The sequence below is a fragment of the Megalobrama amblycephala genome, linkage group LG16, assembly GCF_018812025.1.
Source record: "Megalobrama amblycephala isolate DHTTF-2021 linkage group LG16, ASM1881202v1, whole genome shotgun sequence".
In the NCBI taxonomy this organism is placed as follows: Eukaryota; Metazoa; Chordata; class Actinopteri; order Cypriniformes; family Xenocyprididae; genus Megalobrama; species Megalobrama amblycephala.
In genome coordinates this window covers 21,124,975-21,145,466 of record NC_063059.1, presented here as the reverse complement: position 1 = coordinate 21,145,466, position 20,492 = coordinate 21,124,975, and the positions used below count along the sequence as shown (strand labels likewise).

General features: G+C 36.7%; 1 protein-coding gene across 1 annotated transcript in view; it reads right to left on the bottom strand.

The window, feature by feature from the left end:
• Positions 1-20,492, bottom strand: part of porb (P450 (cytochrome) oxidoreductase b) — a 39,138-nt gene that overhangs the window by 3,046 nt on the left and 15,600 nt on the right. The window contains exons 3-13 of the mRNA XM_048159726.1: positions 16,023-16,071; positions 15,208-15,336; positions 14,904-15,053; positions 11,053-11,177; positions 10,072-10,161; positions 9,722-9,820; positions 8,905-9,021; positions 7,388-7,506; positions 7,033-7,214; positions 4,771-4,920; positions 1,704-1,971 (exon numbers count right to left, since the gene is read on the bottom strand). Of these exons, the coding sequence (XP_048015683.1) occupies positions 1,704-1,971; positions 4,771-4,920; positions 7,033-7,214; positions 7,388-7,506; positions 8,905-9,021; positions 9,722-9,820; positions 10,072-10,161; positions 11,053-11,177; positions 14,904-15,053; positions 15,208-15,336; positions 16,023-16,071 (1,478 nt within the window). The remainder of the gene's footprint in view (positions 1-1,703; positions 1,972-4,770; positions 4,921-7,032; positions 7,215-7,387; positions 7,507-8,904; positions 9,022-9,721; positions 9,821-10,071; positions 10,162-11,052; positions 11,178-14,903; positions 15,054-15,207; positions 15,337-16,022; positions 16,072-20,492) is intronic.

Here is a 20,492-nt window from a genome sequence, read left to right as displayed (position 1 = left end):
GCTAAGACGGGCATGTTGACATAATTTTTGTATGAATTTGTCCGCTGAAGTGCAAGACTTGAAAGAGAACTCAGTATTTGCGCGCTGACTGAAATAAGCGTGTGCGCGCTTCGGATGAGCGCACACAAATCTTCTCACAGCGCGTGCGAGTTCTCTTTCGCGTCTTGTTCTTGAAGGTTTAAATCAGCAAGTTTTAAATGAGTTAGTTTAAACACAGACAGCAACGTGTGCTGTTCAGGTCTCACCTGTATCAACACCCGGGTGATGACGGCGTAAATGACTGGACATTAGAGCATACGGCACTCGCAGTTAACAGTTTACAAAGAGTGACTGTTTTGTCCACGCTTTCTGATTATTGTTGTTGTAACGTTTTGCGCATCCATCGACTGAAACATACATTATTTGAACTCTGTCTGTCTGTTTTCCACGTTGCTATTTTAAACAAACCATATTAACCAATAGATGCGTCGTCATTCGAGATGGACCGCGGTGCAAGTGCGTACCGAACCATAAGTGGAGAACCGTACGGTTTGATTTTTTACTGAGAACCGTTGCACCCCTAATACATATATATCCGAGTCCTGATCGGGAGGTAACGTCCGATTCCGATCGAGTCTGAAATCACGTGATCGGGCCCGATTTCCGATCATGTGATCGGATCTGGACATCCCTATTATTATTATTATTATTTTGATAACAGATAGGAAAAGTAAGGATGAGAGAGGTGGAGTAAGATCAGGATGTGAGCCAACAACTCCTCTGTCCTGAGCATGTGCACAGCTATGACACACTGAACTATCCTTCTTGTCACACCTAGACTTTACTGTACCTATTTGTAGAAAAACATATTTTTATATGTTAGACAAATTTAAATGCATCATTTTAAGAACAAATGCAAAAACTTGACCAGAAAAACTAAACATTTCTGAGAGTGCAGTTAGCTCCAAGAGAAGTCCTGATGTGAAATTACTGTAAAAGTAATACAATTATTAATCTGGAATATACTGTAATTTCACACTAAAATTTTTAAGTGTGCACACCACAAAATAGGCTTGTTGAAACACTAGTTGAGTGGACTGAATGGTATAGATATACCAGTAGACAAGATAAACCACTAGGTATTTGACAACTGGTATATGTTTGTGTTAACATGAGGTTGCAGTGATGTGTCAGTGCCAAAGTTTATCATTTTCATGCATTTTTAAACCTTGGCAGTTTAAGCTTAAAAGCAATTTCACTGTTCAAGTGCAATAAGAAGTGAAAGACTTTGATTCAGTTGTTCTGACAGATAGTTTTCTATGTGCACACACCTGAAGTGTCTGTCATGCAGTGTGAGAAAATTCATATGTGTCAGTATTAGATCTGTGCATTAGGAATGATCGTTCAACAGCTGTTGCCTGTGTCATTAATGTTAATCAAATAACAAAAGAAGACGAGAAAATAAATCACTCACTGCTTTTAACTCAGTGACTTCAGTAGTTAACATTCATGCAGTGATTGATATGAAAAAACGAAAATATATAGAAACGATATGCTTTACACTATATATGCATCTGATTTATGCACATAGTAAGTAAATCGATTAGAACAAAAGTTAAAATGCCATTACTTCAGTTGTTGCGTACATTTATGAGCCTCCCTCAGCCTCCTCTGATTGTAATAAGCACAGAACACCAGAACACCATGACCTGTGAGACTCCTACCTTGCTCTTTGAGCCAGCCACGCTCCTGAATAAATCCGATGAAGGGTGCAATACCAGTACCAGGCCCGATCATTATCACTGGGTTTGTGGACTTGAAGGGCAGGCGGAACTGAGATTTGCGGATGTACATGGGCACTGTAGCCTTGTGTCCGTTGTCGGTAGGCATTTTGTTCTTCAGCCAGTTAGTGGCAACTCCTTTGTTGACACGACCAGTCTTAGTCTCATACTCCACCACTACAGCACAGATGTGGATGCTGTTGGGGTAAACCTGTCACATGCAGCAAACACACAACACACAAAGCATAATTATTTAATTTTAAAGTGCCCCTATTATGTTATTTTAAATGTTCCTATCTTTTTTGAGGTCTCCTACAGTAGGTTTGCATGAATCCAAGGTCAAAACACACTTTATTTTTCTCATAATATACACTGCACAATCACCTAATTTCTCAAAGAGAAATGAGTTCATTCAAAGATTCAGTCTCTTTAAATCCCTTCTTTGCAAGAGCCTGCTCTGCTCTGATTGTTCAGACAGTCCATTCTGTTGTGATTGGTCTACCGTTTACAGCACGTTTCATAAAAAAAAAAAAAAAAAAAAAAAAAAAAAAAAAAACGCTCATTACCATATCTGAATTTCAGCTATTCCTCAGTGCTTGATACACAGTGATATGAACGATGGCGTCGATTTTTCCATTTCAATTCCATGTCCTTATACTTTTGAAATGCATGCAAAGTAAATTTTGCAGTGCTGAAAACAGCGTCTTCTCGACATGTTGACAACACAAACCAAACTCTTCCAGGCCTCAGCTGCAACTACAGTGTTTGAGGGTCAAATAGATGTTGCTCACGAGCAGCCAATGAAGACCATAGGCTGGCAACAGCATTATGAAAAAAAAAAAAAATAATCGTTTGCCAGCGTTTCTGACAGAGGGTCAGAGAGACACTGTGTTCCAAATTAATATACGAGTGACGTATCAGTTGCATTTCAGTACAATAAACATTCAGATTTAATTTTTTCGAAGACATTTTTGTTTTATTTCTCCATATCCTTTTTAGATATCAATCTCAGACAGGTTTGTTAAATAGTTCTTCTGAAGTAAATGAAAACCCTTCTTAAAGAGGTTGTTTCACATTATTATGCAAGTCACAGTTCTCATGCAATATGGGGAGGAAGAAGATCTTTCTGAAGATGAAAAGCATGAAATGGTGCAATGTTGTGCAAAAGGCATGAAAACAACTACTACTGTGTGAAAACTGAATGGAGATTATCGAACTATCATAAAATTTGTGAGTAATTTAGAACACAGAAGGAATCGGTCAGATAAAAGCTTAAGAAGGAAAGTTTCTGTCAAACAAATTAACTGTATTAAAAGGGCAGCTATTAAAAAGCCACTGTTGAGCAGCAAACAGGTATTTGAAGCTGCTGGTGTCACTGGAGTCTCAAGAACCTCTCCATGCAGGCTGGCAGTTGTGCGTGAAGTTGCATTTCAGCCACCACTAACCAAACCTCACAAAGAGAACTGTTTAGAAATACATTAAGATTTTTAAATCGTTTTATTCACTGACAAATGCCATACTACAATGGATGGTCTAGACTGTATTTCCCTTTTGAGCTAATTTGCTACAAGATGGATGGATTTGTGGATAGTTGGTGAGTGGCTACCACATTCCAACAAGACTGCGACATCCGCAGGGAGCTAGCGGGTGATGATTTGTGCTGGAATATTGGGAAGTGAGATGGAAGGTCCCTTTAGGATCACAGAGGGTGTCAAAATGACTTCTGCAAGATATGTGGAGTTCATAACTGACCATTCTCTGCTATGGTATAAAAAGTAGGGCTGGGACAATACCTCGATTCTCGATTCGAGATACAATGATTTTGGATCCGATATTTTCCTAATGTATTGAGATTCTCTCTCAAATTGATTCTGAGTTTAGTTTTAACAGCAGATGGCGCTCTAGGCTGCGGTTAAAAACTAGTGTAATGGACACCGCAAATATGCAAATAGGACTTTAGCCCGGGTTTTAGGAATGTGCAGTGTGAAATGGCAGATTATGAATACCCAGGATTAATTGTTAATCCCGGGTATAGTATGAATGGTGTGAAACATGAATAATGATAACCCAGAATTCCTATTACCCAGGGTTTAGAATGACCCAGGGTTAACTATTTCAATTGTGAAAAGCCCTAATGTGGAACAACTTCTTTAAGTAGGGTTTCTTTCCATTTACCTAAGGAGACATGGCAAACTATTTAACAAACCTGGTCTAAGATTGATGCCAATTATCTAAAAAGATATGGAGAAGTAAAATAAACACTAAAATCTGAATGTTTATTACACTGAAATCCCACAGTTGCATTTTAATCCCACACTTGCATAATAATTTGTAACACAGTGTATTTACGTACTTACATAAATAAAACTCAAGGAACAACAACAACAAAAATGTTATATAAAATATTGTTATTTATTCACCTTAAAATAAAATATTTATATTTACTCATTATTACTCAAAGCACTTGACCAATTAAAACACACTGGTCCAGCCGACCAATCAGAGCACACTGTGCTTTCCAGAAGGAGGGACTTCAAAGAGACTAGAGACTGGAACTAAACTGTGCATTACTGACAGATTGTGAAGAGAGGAAGCTGCAAAAATGGAGAATATGGGGAAAATAATGTGTTTTTTTGAACATTCAAGCATGAAAACCTGAGTAGAGCTCAAAAAAAAAAACAAGGCATAATATGGCCTCTTTAATATATTAATACACACACCAGTCAAAAGTGTTAAAACCTATTTTTTTTCCAGTTTTTATTGAATTTTATATCAGTATGCCTCAAACCATCAGATCTGTGAATAAGAGCAAAGTAATTTATATACAACTTTTTTTTTCTTTTTTTTTTTTAAATCAAGTGTTTTCATTTGCACTCTTTGTATGCTGGAACCATCCTGTAAGCTCAACAAGTGAAATGCAACCCACGAGTTAAATATTACCATTTGCAGAAAAGTTAATGCAAACACAAGTTACACATTCCATCTTTAAGGTTAAGCAAAAATAGCTGACCTTGGAAGATGATGAAATAGAATAGTAGCGGGCCTGCAGTCGTGGCATAAGCTCACAGAGGTGATCAATGGGTGGCCGCAAAGATGGCAAATCCTCAAGAATAGCCAAAATATTCCTACATGATTCCAGCACCCAGCTCTGGTACAGCGCCTGCAATATGACAAAGACGATGTCACAAATACTGTTAGCTACTGCACAACAACATGATTACAATCCAGCCCACGCTGCATTTGGCTCGAACAAGACACAATATGCTAAATATACTGATTTGGTAAGGCAACAGTTTATCACTTAATGAATTAAACATTAATTAACATTAAACCATCAATGCCATTAAACATTAATTATTGTCGTTTCCATTCAGCTGTAATTTTTAATTCAATATCCCAAAATTTGCATAAAAATAGGTGGAAGGAAACATAACTAGTAAAGCTTTTGCAACAGCTGTACTGTTATTGGTAACACTCAGTGTCGTCGCAAGTGGGAGGCCACTAACCCAGGAGGCCACTAAATCCTGTAGTTATGCTATATATTCCCCTACTCTTATGAATCATTATAGTACATATATTTAAATGCCGTGCAATTTAGTTAAAGTAGGGGGAAAAAAATGGTTTAGTCCAATGGTTAATTATTTCAGCTCAGTCAGCGACAAACAGCAGAGGGACCCAATAAAATCACAAGTCCCACCCCAGCTAGTGAACAGAACCAATCAGAGTTGAGGCTGCTCCGAGAACAGTTGAAGTTAGAAAAAGTTACATTGAAATTGACTGAGAAAATCTGGGTACCAAGTATAACGTCATGAAGAGGGAGGCCAAGAGAACTGCTTAACCAGTCTATCAAAACGTTCTTTAACAAGACAGCACTGTAGGGATGTCAATATGATGGGATGCCGTGCCCTAATAGTTTCTCTGCCCTATTTACTTTCGCATGTATAGGACAAAAAGCTGCTGCCCTCGTGCCGAAACTGTCGATTACTGTATACCGGCACGCATCGCCCAAATGATTACGTGCTCAAAGTCCCTGTGTTTTTGTTCTTGAAATTGCACGTTTCTGTGGTTTTCAATGAACTCTCAGGCATTTAAATATATGTACTATAATGATTCATAAGAGTAGGGGAATATATAGCATAACTACAGGATTTAGTGGCCTCCTGGGTTAGTGGCCTCCCACTTGCGACGACACTGAGTGTTACCAATAACAGTACAGCTGTTGCAAAAGCTTTACTAGTTATGTTTCCTTCCACCTATTTTTATGCAAATTTTGGGATATTGAATTAAAAATACAGCTGAATGGAAATGACAATAATTAATGTTTAATGGCATTGATGGTTTAATGTTAATTAATGTTTAATTCATTAAGTGATAAACTGTTGCCTTACCAAATCAGTATATTTAGCATATTGTGTCTTGTTCGAGCCAAATGCAGCGTGGGCTGGATTGTAATCATGTTGTTGTGCATAAAACTAACTGATAAACAGTGGCATAAAACTAACTGATAAACTAAAACTAATCATTTGTATTCAACATATTGAAATCAGCTAGTTACCCTCATACACACTGATTATCAAGCAAATGGAGATTCTGTACTATCTTTTCAAAGAGCAATGCCATTAATGACACCAAAGGTCCATTTAGTCCATTAAAAAGAACTAATATTTGCTAATGGTTAATATATTTTATTTATATGGCATTTGATTATTTATACTTTATTTATAACACATTATAAATGTTCTAAAAAAAAAAAAAAAAAAAAAAAAAAATATATATATATATATATATATATATATATATATAAAAATGTTGTATATAAATTTATATAAAATAAGCAAAAGCATATTTGTATATCGTTTCTGCTGATGTCCAATTAAAACCTTTATTTGCATTTATTTATTTGTCTGTTCTGTTATTTTGTAAGAAAACCCTATTAGGTTACATGAAGCCAAATGTGGGCCTCCATGCCCATATCTTATGCAGTACTGTATATGATATGAGTGGAGGGCAGTAGGGGCCCTCATCAGTGGTTTTTCAGGGGGCCCAGAATTCTCTAGCTATGGCCCGGGTAACACCCCAGCTCTATTATCATAATTTTACCACTTTATGTTCCTAAATGACTGATTTAAAACTGAGTGAAATTATGGCTTGAATTTTGCTAGCTAGTGAAACGTTTATTGTATGGTGAACTGTAAGCCAGTTTAGTAAAAAGGGATTTGCTTTTTCATTTTGCTCGTGGTGTGAATTTGGCTTTAGTGACAGTGATGCTTACTTTGCCCTCGGGTGAGGAGGAGGCCATTTTACGCATGTTCTCCTGGTCTTTGGGGTCAGTGGCATATTGTGCAAGTTCATAAAGAACATTTGTGCGTGGAGGATTCGTGATGTCCAGATAGTGAGTCAGGGCGGTGCGATACGTGGTGGGGCAGGGGAATGGATGCTTCTTATTGGATTCCTCTGAAAAGAAATACACACACACACACACACACACACACACACACACACACACACACACACACACACACACACACACACACATATATTTCAGCTACACAACTTTAGTAATGTTGACAACTGGACAGACATGAATGAACTGTTCAAGTTGAACCTTTTAAAGGTTAATGCCATACCATCAAGGTTGTTGAGGGAGATAACAGTGTCAAGGTCCACACCAAGGATATCACCAATCCTGTTCACTATGGCAGTATCATTGATGGGATACACAGCAACATGGTCTCCTGATTCATATCTACATAAACATTTTAAAATGAGCAATCAGTAGGCAGTTTAAAACTAACTGATAAACTAAAACTAATCATTTGTATTCAACATATTGAAATCAGCTAGTTACCTTCGTACACACTGATTATCAAGCAAATGGAGATTCTGTACTATCTTTTCAAAGAGCAATGCCATTAATGACACCAAAGGTCCATTTAGTCCATTAAAAAGAACTAATATTTGCTAATGGTTAATATATTTTATTTATATGGCATTTGATTATTTATACTTTATTTATAACGCATTATAAATGTTCTAAAAATGTAAATGTATCATATCTATTTATAACCACATTTATAATTATGTATTATAATAAACACTTGGGGAGTTGATGCATTTGTTAAATTACCATGCCAACATCAGAAAAGTATTTAATGTCAACTACCTGCTTACCTATTCATGGTTACACATTTAAAGGGTCATGAAACCACACATTTTTTTTATTTTTTTTTTTTAGATATTAACATGTGTTGCACATTATTGAGAACAATGATTTCACAAATTATTTGGACTATTAAGGAGAAAGTGATCTTATTTAGATTTTTAGAAGTTGAAGCAACATCACAGAATGAGATGTTAGCGTTAGACGTTTACAAAGAGTATTAATGATTACACAATTAAAGGATTAGTTCACTTCTGTATGAAAATGTCCTGATAATTTACTCACCCCCATGTCATCCAAGATGTTCATGTCTTTCTTTCTTCAGTCGAAAATAATTTTTTTGGATGAAAACATTCCAGGATTTTTCTCCATAGAGTGGACTTCAGTGGTGTTCTCTGGGTTGAAGGTCCAAATATAAAAATATATATTTTTTTTTTTTTTTTAGAAAATGACTGATTGTTTCGCTAGATAAGACCCTTATTCCTGGTCTGGGATCGCGTAGAGCCCTTTGAAGATGCAGTGAAACTGCAATTTGGACCTTCAACCCTTTGAACCCTAATGAAGTCCACTATATGGAGAAAAATCCTGGAATGTTTTCCTCAAAAACCTTAATTTCTTTTCGACTGAAGAAAGAAAGACATGAATATATATATTTTATATATAGATAGGTAGATAGATAGATACACACACACGTACATACATATATACATACATATATACGCTGTATCATATGCCGTAGCTGTGCACATAAGGCAACCCGCTTTGGTTCAGAGGACTAGAGGTTCAGGCTTATTTGTTAATTAATGATGTCATCAGCGTCATCACATAAATATCGACTTTAAAAAACTGAGTTCATTCAACCCCTAACACAAAAGTGGATTATGTAAGTGGATTATGGTTAACTGTTGTTATATTTAAAGGTTAAGCTCTCTTCCTGCTGTTTTAGAATGGGCAACAAAGCTCATGCTGAAAAACATACTGTACCTGATTTTAGAGCCTGTGATGTCCAGCTCCAGGTGCATCAGATGTCTTTCACCGCCCTTATTGAGCTTGCGGTTCACAGTGACAGGTGCCAAGAAAGGGTTCTTGGAATCAAAAGGCCTGTGAGAACACAATGAATAACAGACAGTATACCAAGAAAACGTTATAGGGTCAGAAATTAACCAGGGCTCAGAGCAAAAACGTCACCACAAGTGACACAAATTTAACTCAGACATTTAAAAATGTGGTGGCAAAAATGTCACTTTTTGTGCATTAGTTTTTTCCCCCTATGTTATAGTATTGTATTTAATAATATTATATTATCATATTATAATAATCAAAATATTTAGTTATGAGTAAGTGCAGATATTCTAGTGGCCTGTAGCAATTACATATATGTATTCACTGTCTCAGATGTAAGTAACTGAATTCGAAATAATTAACAGCCATAATTGAAGAATGCAAATTTACTTTGATGGATTGATTCAACAGTTTTTGGTTGGAAAGTAAACATGCCCTCATAAAATACATAAATACATAAGAGACATGCCCCTGAAATTCCATTCCAAATATTGTCCTTTAACAATAAAAAAAGTTTTCCAACAGTCTATATTATATGCAAATAAAGTCATTTTTAATTATAAAGTATCTTAAACAAATATTATGTCTATATCCGATGAAATTAAGCACAGCTGGACTGTTTATTCTGTTGTCAAGGTTACATGAGAGAGTTATTAAAAATGTGGGTGGGGCCTAAGATAAAGCTTATGTCTGACTGATAGATGAGAAAAAAAGCAAGTGAAGAAAGCGCTTTACTCACGGCTTCTGGTTCTCAAAGCTCTTGAGCCGTCCCAGCTCTCCAGTGTAGATCTTATTCATGTTCAGATCAGTATGTACCTTCAGCTCATACTGACGGATGCTGAGAGAGACAGAGTGTGTGTGTGTGAGAGAGAGAGACAGCGTATAACCCAGCAACTGTTACATCACAAAACCAACACTTATTCTTCAGTTTGTCTATGGAGCACTGTTTTCTTGCCTGAAAAGGCCTGGAAGTGCTGGTAATAAGCAGAGTAGGGCATGCTGAGCTCAGGTCACTGTGACCCACTAACAAAGAAAGTAAAGAGGAACAAAAGGTACTGAAGAGATGGAAAGGTCATTGAGGTTTCAGACCTGGATTCTTCTCCAGTTGCTTCAACTCCAAAGTGTTCACAAACAGCCGGCCAGAACTGCTCTCTCCACGACACAAAGTCCTCCTCAAGACTGAGAATCAATGACAAAAAAAAAAAAAAAAAATCTTATGCTGCATTACGAACAATTCTCTACATCAGTTTTTCTCTGGGCTTGCTTCAGGACACAGATGTTATATTGGACATCAAGAACTGTCATATGACAGTAAACAACAATGGGTCTCATTCACTTATAATTGTGTGGATAATAAGTGCTTAATTGCACAGGAAAACGTCTCATGAAAAAATTCTGTCAGGTTTGCAACAGGTGCATACACACATGAATTTGTTTTAAACCTCAAGAATAATTCATTTGAAATGAGATGACATGAAAAACTCATCAGGCTTGTCTTTCTATAGTCTGAATGTTTGGTTTCTAATTATATCTCGAATTTCTATGATTTTATTTGAATTCAGTTTGTGAAAAAAGCACATGGTACAAATCATGTGCCATGTTGCCTTGCGAAGTAGTGATATCTTTTAGCTTGTATAATTTAGTTAATGGTTTTTGAGAACAGAAACAGGAAGCATGTTCTCCTCCCTTTTAAAAGTTAATCCTTTTTTTTTTTTGCAAATCACTTAAAGCTACACACTCCATCAGTTAGGGTTAGAAGAACTGTTGACAAACATATAACATGCTAGAAACATAATAATCACTACAATAATGATCCAGGCATAGACTCTTAAACATGTGCCTATTTAAATCCACACATGTGCCTATTTAAATCCACAAATCCGGGCAGTGTATTTCCCAAATTGGAAATAATCTGATGATGTAAAAACACTTGAAAAGTACAGTAACAGAGCAGAAATACTTTCATACTATCCACTTTTGGAGTCTCACTGATTGCTCACATTGATCTTGGTCAGGCACATTTTCAAAGAGAGCAATATAATCAGAAATGTGTTTAAATGTGTCACTCACTTTCCATCGTCGTCTCCCATTCCCAGATCAAAGATCCTCTGCGCTCCCAACTCAGCTAATCTCTTGTCCACATACTTTCCTGTGGCGTTATAGTGCTCATATGTCTTATTGCCCAGTGCAAACACCTAAAAAATAAATTTTAGAAATGATTTATACAAATTGATAAACATTAATTGTTCTATGCTGTATATTCATTACATGCATGACTCCATTTACACCTGGTATTGAGATCACATGGTCAGCGCTAAATAAATACATGTGTTAATGTGGTTCAAAACCTCTTGAATTTAAACCACATATGGAACTAATCAGAAACGCATATGATTACATTTCATTTGTAGTGTACGATAATCTGTTCCAATCAGATTCCAATGCACTTTCTTCAGCTCATACTCGTGAACCCTGTTCACTGCCGTTATAAAGCTCAGATGCATCAGGATATTTATTAAAGGTGCCATCGAATTGAAAATTGAATTTACCTCAGCATAGTTGAATAACAAGAGTTCAGTACATGGAAATGACATGCAGTGAGTCTCAAACTCCATTGTTTCCTCCTTCTTATATAAATCTCAATTGTTTAAAAGACCTCCGAAGAACAGGCGAATCTCAACATAACACCGACTGTTACGTAACAGTCGGGGTGTACGCCCCCAATATTTGCATATGCCAGCCTATGTTCCCAACATTATGAAAGGCATTAGACAAGGGCAGGACGTCTGGATGTGCACAGCCGAATCATCAGACTAGATAAGCAAGCAAGAACAATAGCGAAAAATGGCAGATGGAGCAATAATAATTGACATGATCCATGATATCATGATATTTTTAGTGATATTTATAAATTGTCTTTCTAAATGTTTCGTTAGCATGTTGCTAATGTACTGTTAAATGTGGTTAAAGTTACCATTGTTTATTACTGTATTCATGGAGACAAGAGAAGAGTCGTCGCTATTTTCATATTTTTATTTAATGCATAAACACAACTTCATTCTTTATAAATCTCTCCAACAGTGTAGCATTAGCCGTTAACCACGGTCACGGAGCACTATCAAACTCATTCAGAATCAAATGTAAACATCCAAATAAACACTGTACTTGCGCGATTAGACATGCTGCAACACTTTGTAAAGATGGGGGTTATATTAGCTGTGTAAACTTTGTTTATGCAATGATAGAGTCGAGAGCTCTGGGGGGGCGGAGAGCGCGAGCAATTAAAGGGGCAGCAGCCTGAATCGGCACATTTCTAATTATGCCCCAAAATAGGCAGTTAAAAAAATTATTTAAAAAGAATCTATGGGGTATTTTGAGCTGAAACTTCACAGACACATTCAGGGGACACCTTAGACTTATATTACATCTTGTAAAAAAACGTTCGATGGCACCTTTAATATTCCTCTGATTGTGTTCATCAGAAAGAAGAAAGTCATATACACCTGGGATGGCTTGAGGGTGAGTAAAGCTTGGGGTAATATTCATTTGAAAGTGAACTAATCCTTTAAAGTAAACTTTTATCATGTTTCTTTAATCCCTTTAACCTTATTATCCCATATTTTACCTTAAAGGGTAAAATAGTTCACCCAAAAATAAAAATAATGTCATTTATTACTCACCCTCATGTCGTTCTACACCCATAAGGCCTTCGTTCATCTTCGGAACACAAATTAAGTTATTTTTGATGAAATCCGATGGCTCAGTGAGGCCTCTACAGACAGCAATGCCATTGAACTTCTCATGATCCAGAAAGGTACTCAAAACATATTTAAAACAGTTCATGTGAGTACAGTGGATTATAAAGTGACAAGAAAACTTATTGTGTGCCAAAAAAACAAAATAATGACTTTTCAACGATATCTAGTGATGGCCGATTTCAAAACACTGCTTCGAATCTTTTGTTTCGAATCAGTGATTCGGAGCACCAAAGTCACGTGATTTCAGTAGTTTGCCATTTTGAAACGAGATCCGAATCACTGATTCGAAACAAAAGATGTTTTGAGTACCTTTCTGGATCTTGAGAATGGCATTGCTGTCTATAGAGGCCTCACTGAGCCATCAGATTTCATCAAAAATATCCCAATTTGTGTTCCGAAGATGAACGAAAGCCTTATGGGTGTAGAATGACATGAGGTTGAGTAATAAATGACATAATATTTTTTTATTTTTGGGTGAACTAACCATTTAAGAAAGGCTGCAATCTGACACACATCTGTCAGGACTATTTCACTCTGCGCTCATTGTGTACTCACATTTCAAGTGGGTATAATTTATAAGTGAAAAAGACGCTTTCTGAGCACAGTTAACTCAGTTAATGCCGCTTTATATTTTGATTATTATATACAATATATATTTGTTATATACACTCACACTCACACAGTCAGAAACTGCTGGGATTTTCACACACAACCATCTCTACGGTTTACAGAGAATGGTCTGAAAAAGATAAAATATCCAGTGAGCGGCAGTTCTGTGGGTGAAAATGCCTTGTTGATGCCAGATGTCCCAGAATGGCCAGAACATTTTCAGGATCAACCCTTCATCAGTGCTGGCTGATAAAGGGTTAATCCTGAAAATGTTTTGCGCACTCTGCACTTTTTGCACTTTATTACTGGCCTCTGGACAATAAATTCATTTGAGCTTTTTTGGCCCATTTTTCATGTTCAGATCTTATTTGTTTTTTATCTTTGAGCTATTTTTGGACTCCGTCAGAAGTTTATGTATTTAATTGATTTGGACTTGTGTCTGGCGCTATGCTTTTCCAGTCTCTCCATATAATGCACTAAAAACATACATTCATTTAAATTTAATAAAAAGTATGGTCTGTTTCAAAAATATGGTGTTATTTTTTTGGAGCTTGACTGAGGTCTCCATGAATTATTGTCAAATGAAAAGAGCTAACTGAAAATTCCTATTTTTCAACACAGAAGTAAGCTATTTTCTGTAATTGTGCGACTTCCGATTTATTAGCTGCTATAGAGAAATAACTGGAAGAATAACAAAAAAGTGCAGTAAACAGTAAAACTTATTGTGCTACAAACCAGATTATGACAATACATTAAGATGGTAAGAAATACCAGTTTGCAATACCAAGCAGCATAACAAGCTAAAAATAACAGGAAGCGGATGACATAGGAAGCCAAACACATTCAATTTACAAATAGTCATGCCCACGTTAAAAATAAAGTGGATACAACAGAAAAATAACAGTACATGGGTTTGGAATGATATTAAGGAGAGTAAATGAAAGACTTTTCATTTTGGGTGAGCTACTCCTTTAAATCCACTTTAACTGCAACTACAACTGCAAAAGTTGCTCAGTCATATTTGTAGTTTGCACTTCTGCTAAATCTCCTTTCAAATATCTTTGCTCAGAGTTTTTTTTAAACCAGTGATTATGCTGAGTCACTGAACTTTGCACAGTTTCTGTGTAGCATAGAGTAAGCGCTCTAAGACTTTGGCTTGGAGAAGTATGACACAGCATTCCCCAGAATCACTTCTGCTCTGATGCATTGTGTCATGGGACTTGTTTGTTCAAAAAGTGTTAGTACCTAAAGTAGTGGAAATAGAGCATACATAGAGTAAGCTGTCTAAGACTTTGGCTTGGAGAAGTATGACACAGCATTCCCCAGAATCACTTCTGCTCTGATGCATTGTGTCATGGGACTTGTTTGTCCAAAAAGTGTTAGTACCTAAAGTAGTAGAAACACGTTGCTTTTGGTTTGTGTATAACAGAGTGCTTTGACAACTGCTTAAACTAAAAAGCTCTGAGCACACAACTACTAAACTGAACCTGACAGGAGGAAGTCAAGGTGTTTTTCCTTACTAAAATCCTGAAATTGGTATGATGACGAACTCACTGTATATTTAACTCCACTGAGGTCAGCATCGCCCTCCTGTAACCAATCATAGAAGTCTTGAGCATTATCAGTGGGGTCGCCCTCTCCATACGTGGCCATGCAGAAGATCGCTAAAGAGTTGTCAATCTCAGCCAGACGAGAGAGCTCACCCTGGAAAGAAAAAATGTGTGTGTGAACAAACACAAATGGGAAAAGGGAAAGAGCTTGTTGAAGATAAAGATGATTTTCATCCCATAGATGAAAAAATGTTTGCGATTATGAAGTGCTAAATAAGTCTAGCACTGACAGAGAGATCATGTATTACCATGTCATATTCCTCTGGGTCCGCTGCCATCCCCTTCATGCCATAGCGATGAGCATCTTTTGCAAGTCTATTGGAAAACTCTTCAGCTGTGCCCGTCTGTGAGCCGTAAAACACGACAATGTTCTTGCCCTAGAAGATTATATTAAAAGTCATTAGTATTTCAATGACTATTCCAAAAGATTCACCAAAGAAAACATTATGTTCTTGTATCATTATTTGCACTTCATTGACTTTAAAAAGGAGTTATTTTTACATCCTGCAAAGTCAAAAAATCTAAACAGACTAACCCTCAGAGGACGTTTGGTGGAGAGCCAATAATCAGTTCAATTCAAAAACATTATCAGGTTAGCCCTTCATCTGTGCCTGTTAGTTTTCTTCCCTGCCCATAATATGTAAGCATTTTCTTCCATATTGTTGTTTTTTGAGATATCACACCTGATATTTTTAGTAATTTTCTATAATAATAATCTGTAACAGACAAAGCAGAAGTAGGTGTTGATTTCCTCCCGCAGAGGCATTCTTTCGTCGCACTATGATGATACGGGGACAAAATCTGAAACAAGTGGTTTTGGGAGCTTGGTTTCAATAAAAGCTGTTTTGGACTAACGAGGAAGTTTTGAGTTCTGAAACGTACCCAATATTTTTTATAGTACAATGACCTCTTATTTGTCAAAAGATCAAAGAAAATTTGATTTCTCAATTCATGACCCCTTTAAAGATATGTTTGTCTGTCAATTTTGTCTGATCATTTTATTTGACATATTTTAACATTTTTGAACAAACTGTACTGGAGAAGAGGAAGGTAAAATTCTTACCGTTTTCTTCATTTTGTCAATAAAACTGGTGTCCCTTGTTGTTGGAGTCCTACAAAACACAGACAACCAGAAGTCATTCAACAAAATGGATTACAAATAAGTATATTATAAATGACTATGTATATAAATAAAATAGGTAAAATAAGTAAATAAATCAAAGTAAATGAACAAATATTATTGAGGTTTAAAGCATTCCTGAAAACACTGAAACAACATGTGCCCAGAACCAACAGACAGTGGATCCAAATGTCTGAGACCACAATGATCAGGGATTTACTGTCATTTAAATTGGAGCTTTAGGAAATATTGGGGTGGGGGCCTATTCAAGACTCCGGACTACTTCCTGATCTCATTACAGTAGCTAGTTAAGAATGGGGCCATGAAGCAATGGCCCCAACTGAAATCTGATTGGCCTTTTCAGTGTCCCAGGAAAAGCACTCGTCTAGAAAAAAATGCTGCTAATTTACACACCCATGTCATTAGTGAGACGAGCCAATATCCGAGCATGCAGCTACATCACTGTTCACATAGCATGTTTTATCATCATAAAATTTGTTTGTTTTTTTGTCAGACAGGCTAAATTGAATGTGTTGGTCTTTTCTTCTTTTAATGTTGATGTTAAGGAAAAAATCCTATTTGTTTTACTGCAAATTTTCATTTGAATGTTATTCTATAACTTACAGTAAGCAGTTTTAAAATTGTGTAAGAGTAAAATAAATCAAATGAATATATAAGATGAATGTAAAATATAAAAGAATTAAAAAAAGAATTATACAAAAGTTAAATAATTGTTGAAGAATAAATAATAACAAAACAGAAAAATAATAGTAATTTCAGAGTAATAACATATATAATCATCACTCGATCATCTTATTCAACTTTCATCCACCTGACTTGTATTTACACTTATGCACCTCAACACTGAGATTCAAGAACAGAGCACTTTTTGAGAAGTTTACAATCTACATCCAAAACCCTTGCCTTCATCTTTCCATCAACACACACATTAAAGTGTCCCTATCATGGATTTTTGAAAATTACCTTTCATGTAGCGTAACATAGCTCTAAGTGAATGAAAACATCCTGCAAAGTTTTAAATCTGAAAGTGCACCGTATATAAAGTTATTGTCTCTTAAAAGAGTCGACTCTGAGTCAATGAAACGAGTTGTTTGTAAAAACGAATCCCAAGCCGCTTCGTTGTGACATCACAACGAAACATGAGCATATTGCCCGCCCACGTATTAGGCACACAGAGACACCAGGGAAAACTTGAAACTGCTCAAACACTGCCAATATGTGAAGAATTAGTGGTTAAAGTTCATCTTTACAACAATACTATAGCAGTATAGCCCGAATCTTGTGTTGTGTTCCCATCATTTTACTGACGACTGCTTCTTCAACCTAAATGCGTTCAGAGGGATTCACAAGCCAGTTGTTATTGTTGTTATAGTTTATTTGGACCAGCTTCTTCCTCCTCCAAATCACAACCTGTAAGTTTGATTAATAATGGTTGCTGTTATGTTCTCTGTAGCATGCACAATACATATTTAGTTGTGTGTTTTGTGTACGCTCTGCGCAGCTTGTAGGTCTTCGGCTAACCAGCTAACAGCAATATGTGTTCGCTCGCAATTGTCAATGTTTGTCATTATTATTACTTGGAGTGTACGTTGGTGTGCAACTGCAATGCTTTATCAATACGTTTCTGTGTAAGGCTAACGCATATACTATGACTGTTTGGGTTTTTATCATGAGTTATGGGCTAGGTTCGCTAACGTAAACACAAAACAACTTATTTCCTCTCTGAGTCTTTATTTTTAGAACAGAGCGGAGCACCATCACTATTATAATACAATGTAAGTGATGCAAGCACTGTATACTGCACTCCGTGTTAACCAGCAGAAGTCATCTGACCAATCACCGCAATCGTTGAGCGAATCGTTGAGCAAATAAGGTAAAAATAAATGTATATTATAAGACAATGAAAGTGTTTTTTGTTCTTACATGCATGTAAACCTGTTGTTGTGGACTCCCAAAACAAAAATAGGAACCTTTCAAATGCCATAATAGGGGCACTTTAAAAACAATTGTTCAACGGTTCAAGAGAGTGCAGTGAATGGAGAAACCGTGAGAGACTTTTCAGTGTGTAAAAACTCTGGGCTCATGGCCAACTATTGCACAAGGATGTGAATAGTGTGATTTAATGAGTGAAAACTGCTGTTGAACTAATGTCCATTCAACAAGACAATACTTGCTTTTGCAATTTCATTAATGCTAGAATCATCAGTACTTTTGGCCATCAAATTTGATATGGGATAAACTTATATCTATGGAGCAATGACGTCATGTTTTAAAAAACAAAGCTTGAACAAGAAGTCATTGCTGTTTTATAATAAAGAAAAAATAGTTCTTTCAACCAAGCTGCTTTTTTCCAAGACTGAAATACGCTGCTCTATAGGGTAAGATGTGTAAAACACAGACAAAAACTCAAAGTTTTAAATGTTACATATGCATCCCTCTGGGTGTCATGTTGGCCAAACATTAAGGACTTCATGAGACCCAGAGTGATCATCACAGTAAACACTCACCTGTCTATTGCAACCAGCCGGTCCTCCGGTAAAGAAAACACACACCCCATGGTGATAAGAAGCACATCCAAGAAAGGTGACGGCAAGATAGACTCGTCGACAAACCATTAACTATAGCGCACACTGGAAAAACAAGGCACCGCCATGGGTAAGAAAGAACATCTGTTGTACATGCTGGCTTCCTGCTCACACCGACAGAGCGAGTCAGAGGCTGACGCCAGCCCAAGAGCCACAATACAAGAGAGCTGATAAATAGAGTAAAAAAATCCCAATGAGGACCTGAAGGAGAGCTGGAATGTGATTGTATGTGAAGGAGTTGATTCCAGAGTAAAGCAGCATTCCTGACAAAGTTGGAGCTTGTGAGAGGCTTTTACACCGTCCCTCCTCCATCAAGAAGGTCTGCAGACGGAGACAGCTAATGACACTGTGAAGCATCATGACAACAGGGTTCAGTGCTCATATTCTGCAGCTGAGACAGGATATATTCACTATGGTCGTGCACCAGCAACATCTGGACACCACAAAGCAGGACTCTTTGATGAAATCCCACGCATAAGCAGCAAATCTGAAGCATGCAGACATGCCAAAACTCATGTAAACAAAAAGAGAACTTGAGAAAGGTCCGTTGGTTTCTTATTGTTCTTCACCCTCTCATCATCCCAGAGAAAAAGACAAACACAATCAGCAAATGCCAGAACAATCCTGTAGCCGTAGCAACAGTTTTGAAAATGACAGTCGTTGGTTTTGAAGACAGCAAATGTCTGCGGCGCAGTCCGCCCCTCCTTCCAGAGAGCAGGATCGCCATGGCAACCACATCCTATCATAAAAGGATCCTCCTGTGACAGGCCAGGCACTGAGAGCAGCGAGACAAATTGGAAATGGTTTCCACATAAATGGGAGAGAGAAAAAAATAGGGTGAACATAATGGAGGGCTTGTGTTCTGCTTCAACTTTCCACCTTTGGAAAGCTCAGAGAAATACTTGGCTGGCCTTGCTAAATACAATCTCCATTGACATATGGCTCTGAAAAGATATATACTTTCATAAGCACAACATTAAGTAATATAACAGAGACAGAGAGAGAGAGAGAGAGAGAGAGAGAGAGGTTACTTCGCCATTCCTTACAGACCCCATTACAATGAAAACAATTCTTAAAATGCTAATTCCATAGAAAACTAGACTTTTGAAATAGTTTGTGCTGAATCATTTTAAAATATTTATGGCAGTGATTTTTTTTCCATAAACAACTGAGTGACTGTGTACTGTGTAGGCGAAACATCGCTAATTTCTTCTTTGAAGGAGCATCTGCTCAACCCATCTTTCCTCATATTTTTCCCAATGGGACTGAAGCACTTCACGAAAAGTTAAAATTTCAGTCATGTGAAGCGGAGCCTTGCAGAAAAAAAACATGATGTGTCACCTTTGACTAATTCTGGGACTTGATTCGAAAAAAGGACTGATTCTCAAATACTCAAAGCATGTATATTTATTGTATTATTATTGCATAAAAGATTGTTTGATTTTTGACAATAGTACTGTGGTAACTTGACTGATTAGAAAAATTAATAAAATTATATCCTTTATCTGACTGATGTTATTTATTGTTTATTATAAATGACACTATCAATTTAATTGAACATCATGAACAATGAAATATATTTTCATAATTTTTTATTATTGTCAGTTCAAGTTTTAGTAATTGTAGTGACACTACTGCCAGACAGATTTACTAACAGCTCGCGCTAGCGCAAACCCTCTTTTGGTGTTAAAAAACTAGTCAGGACTTACTAAACAAATGCAGTGACAAATTATCGATGAAAAAGTATGGACACAGTTAATTTTACTCACTGCATATTAGGGGTGCAATGGCTCAAATTTCTCATGGT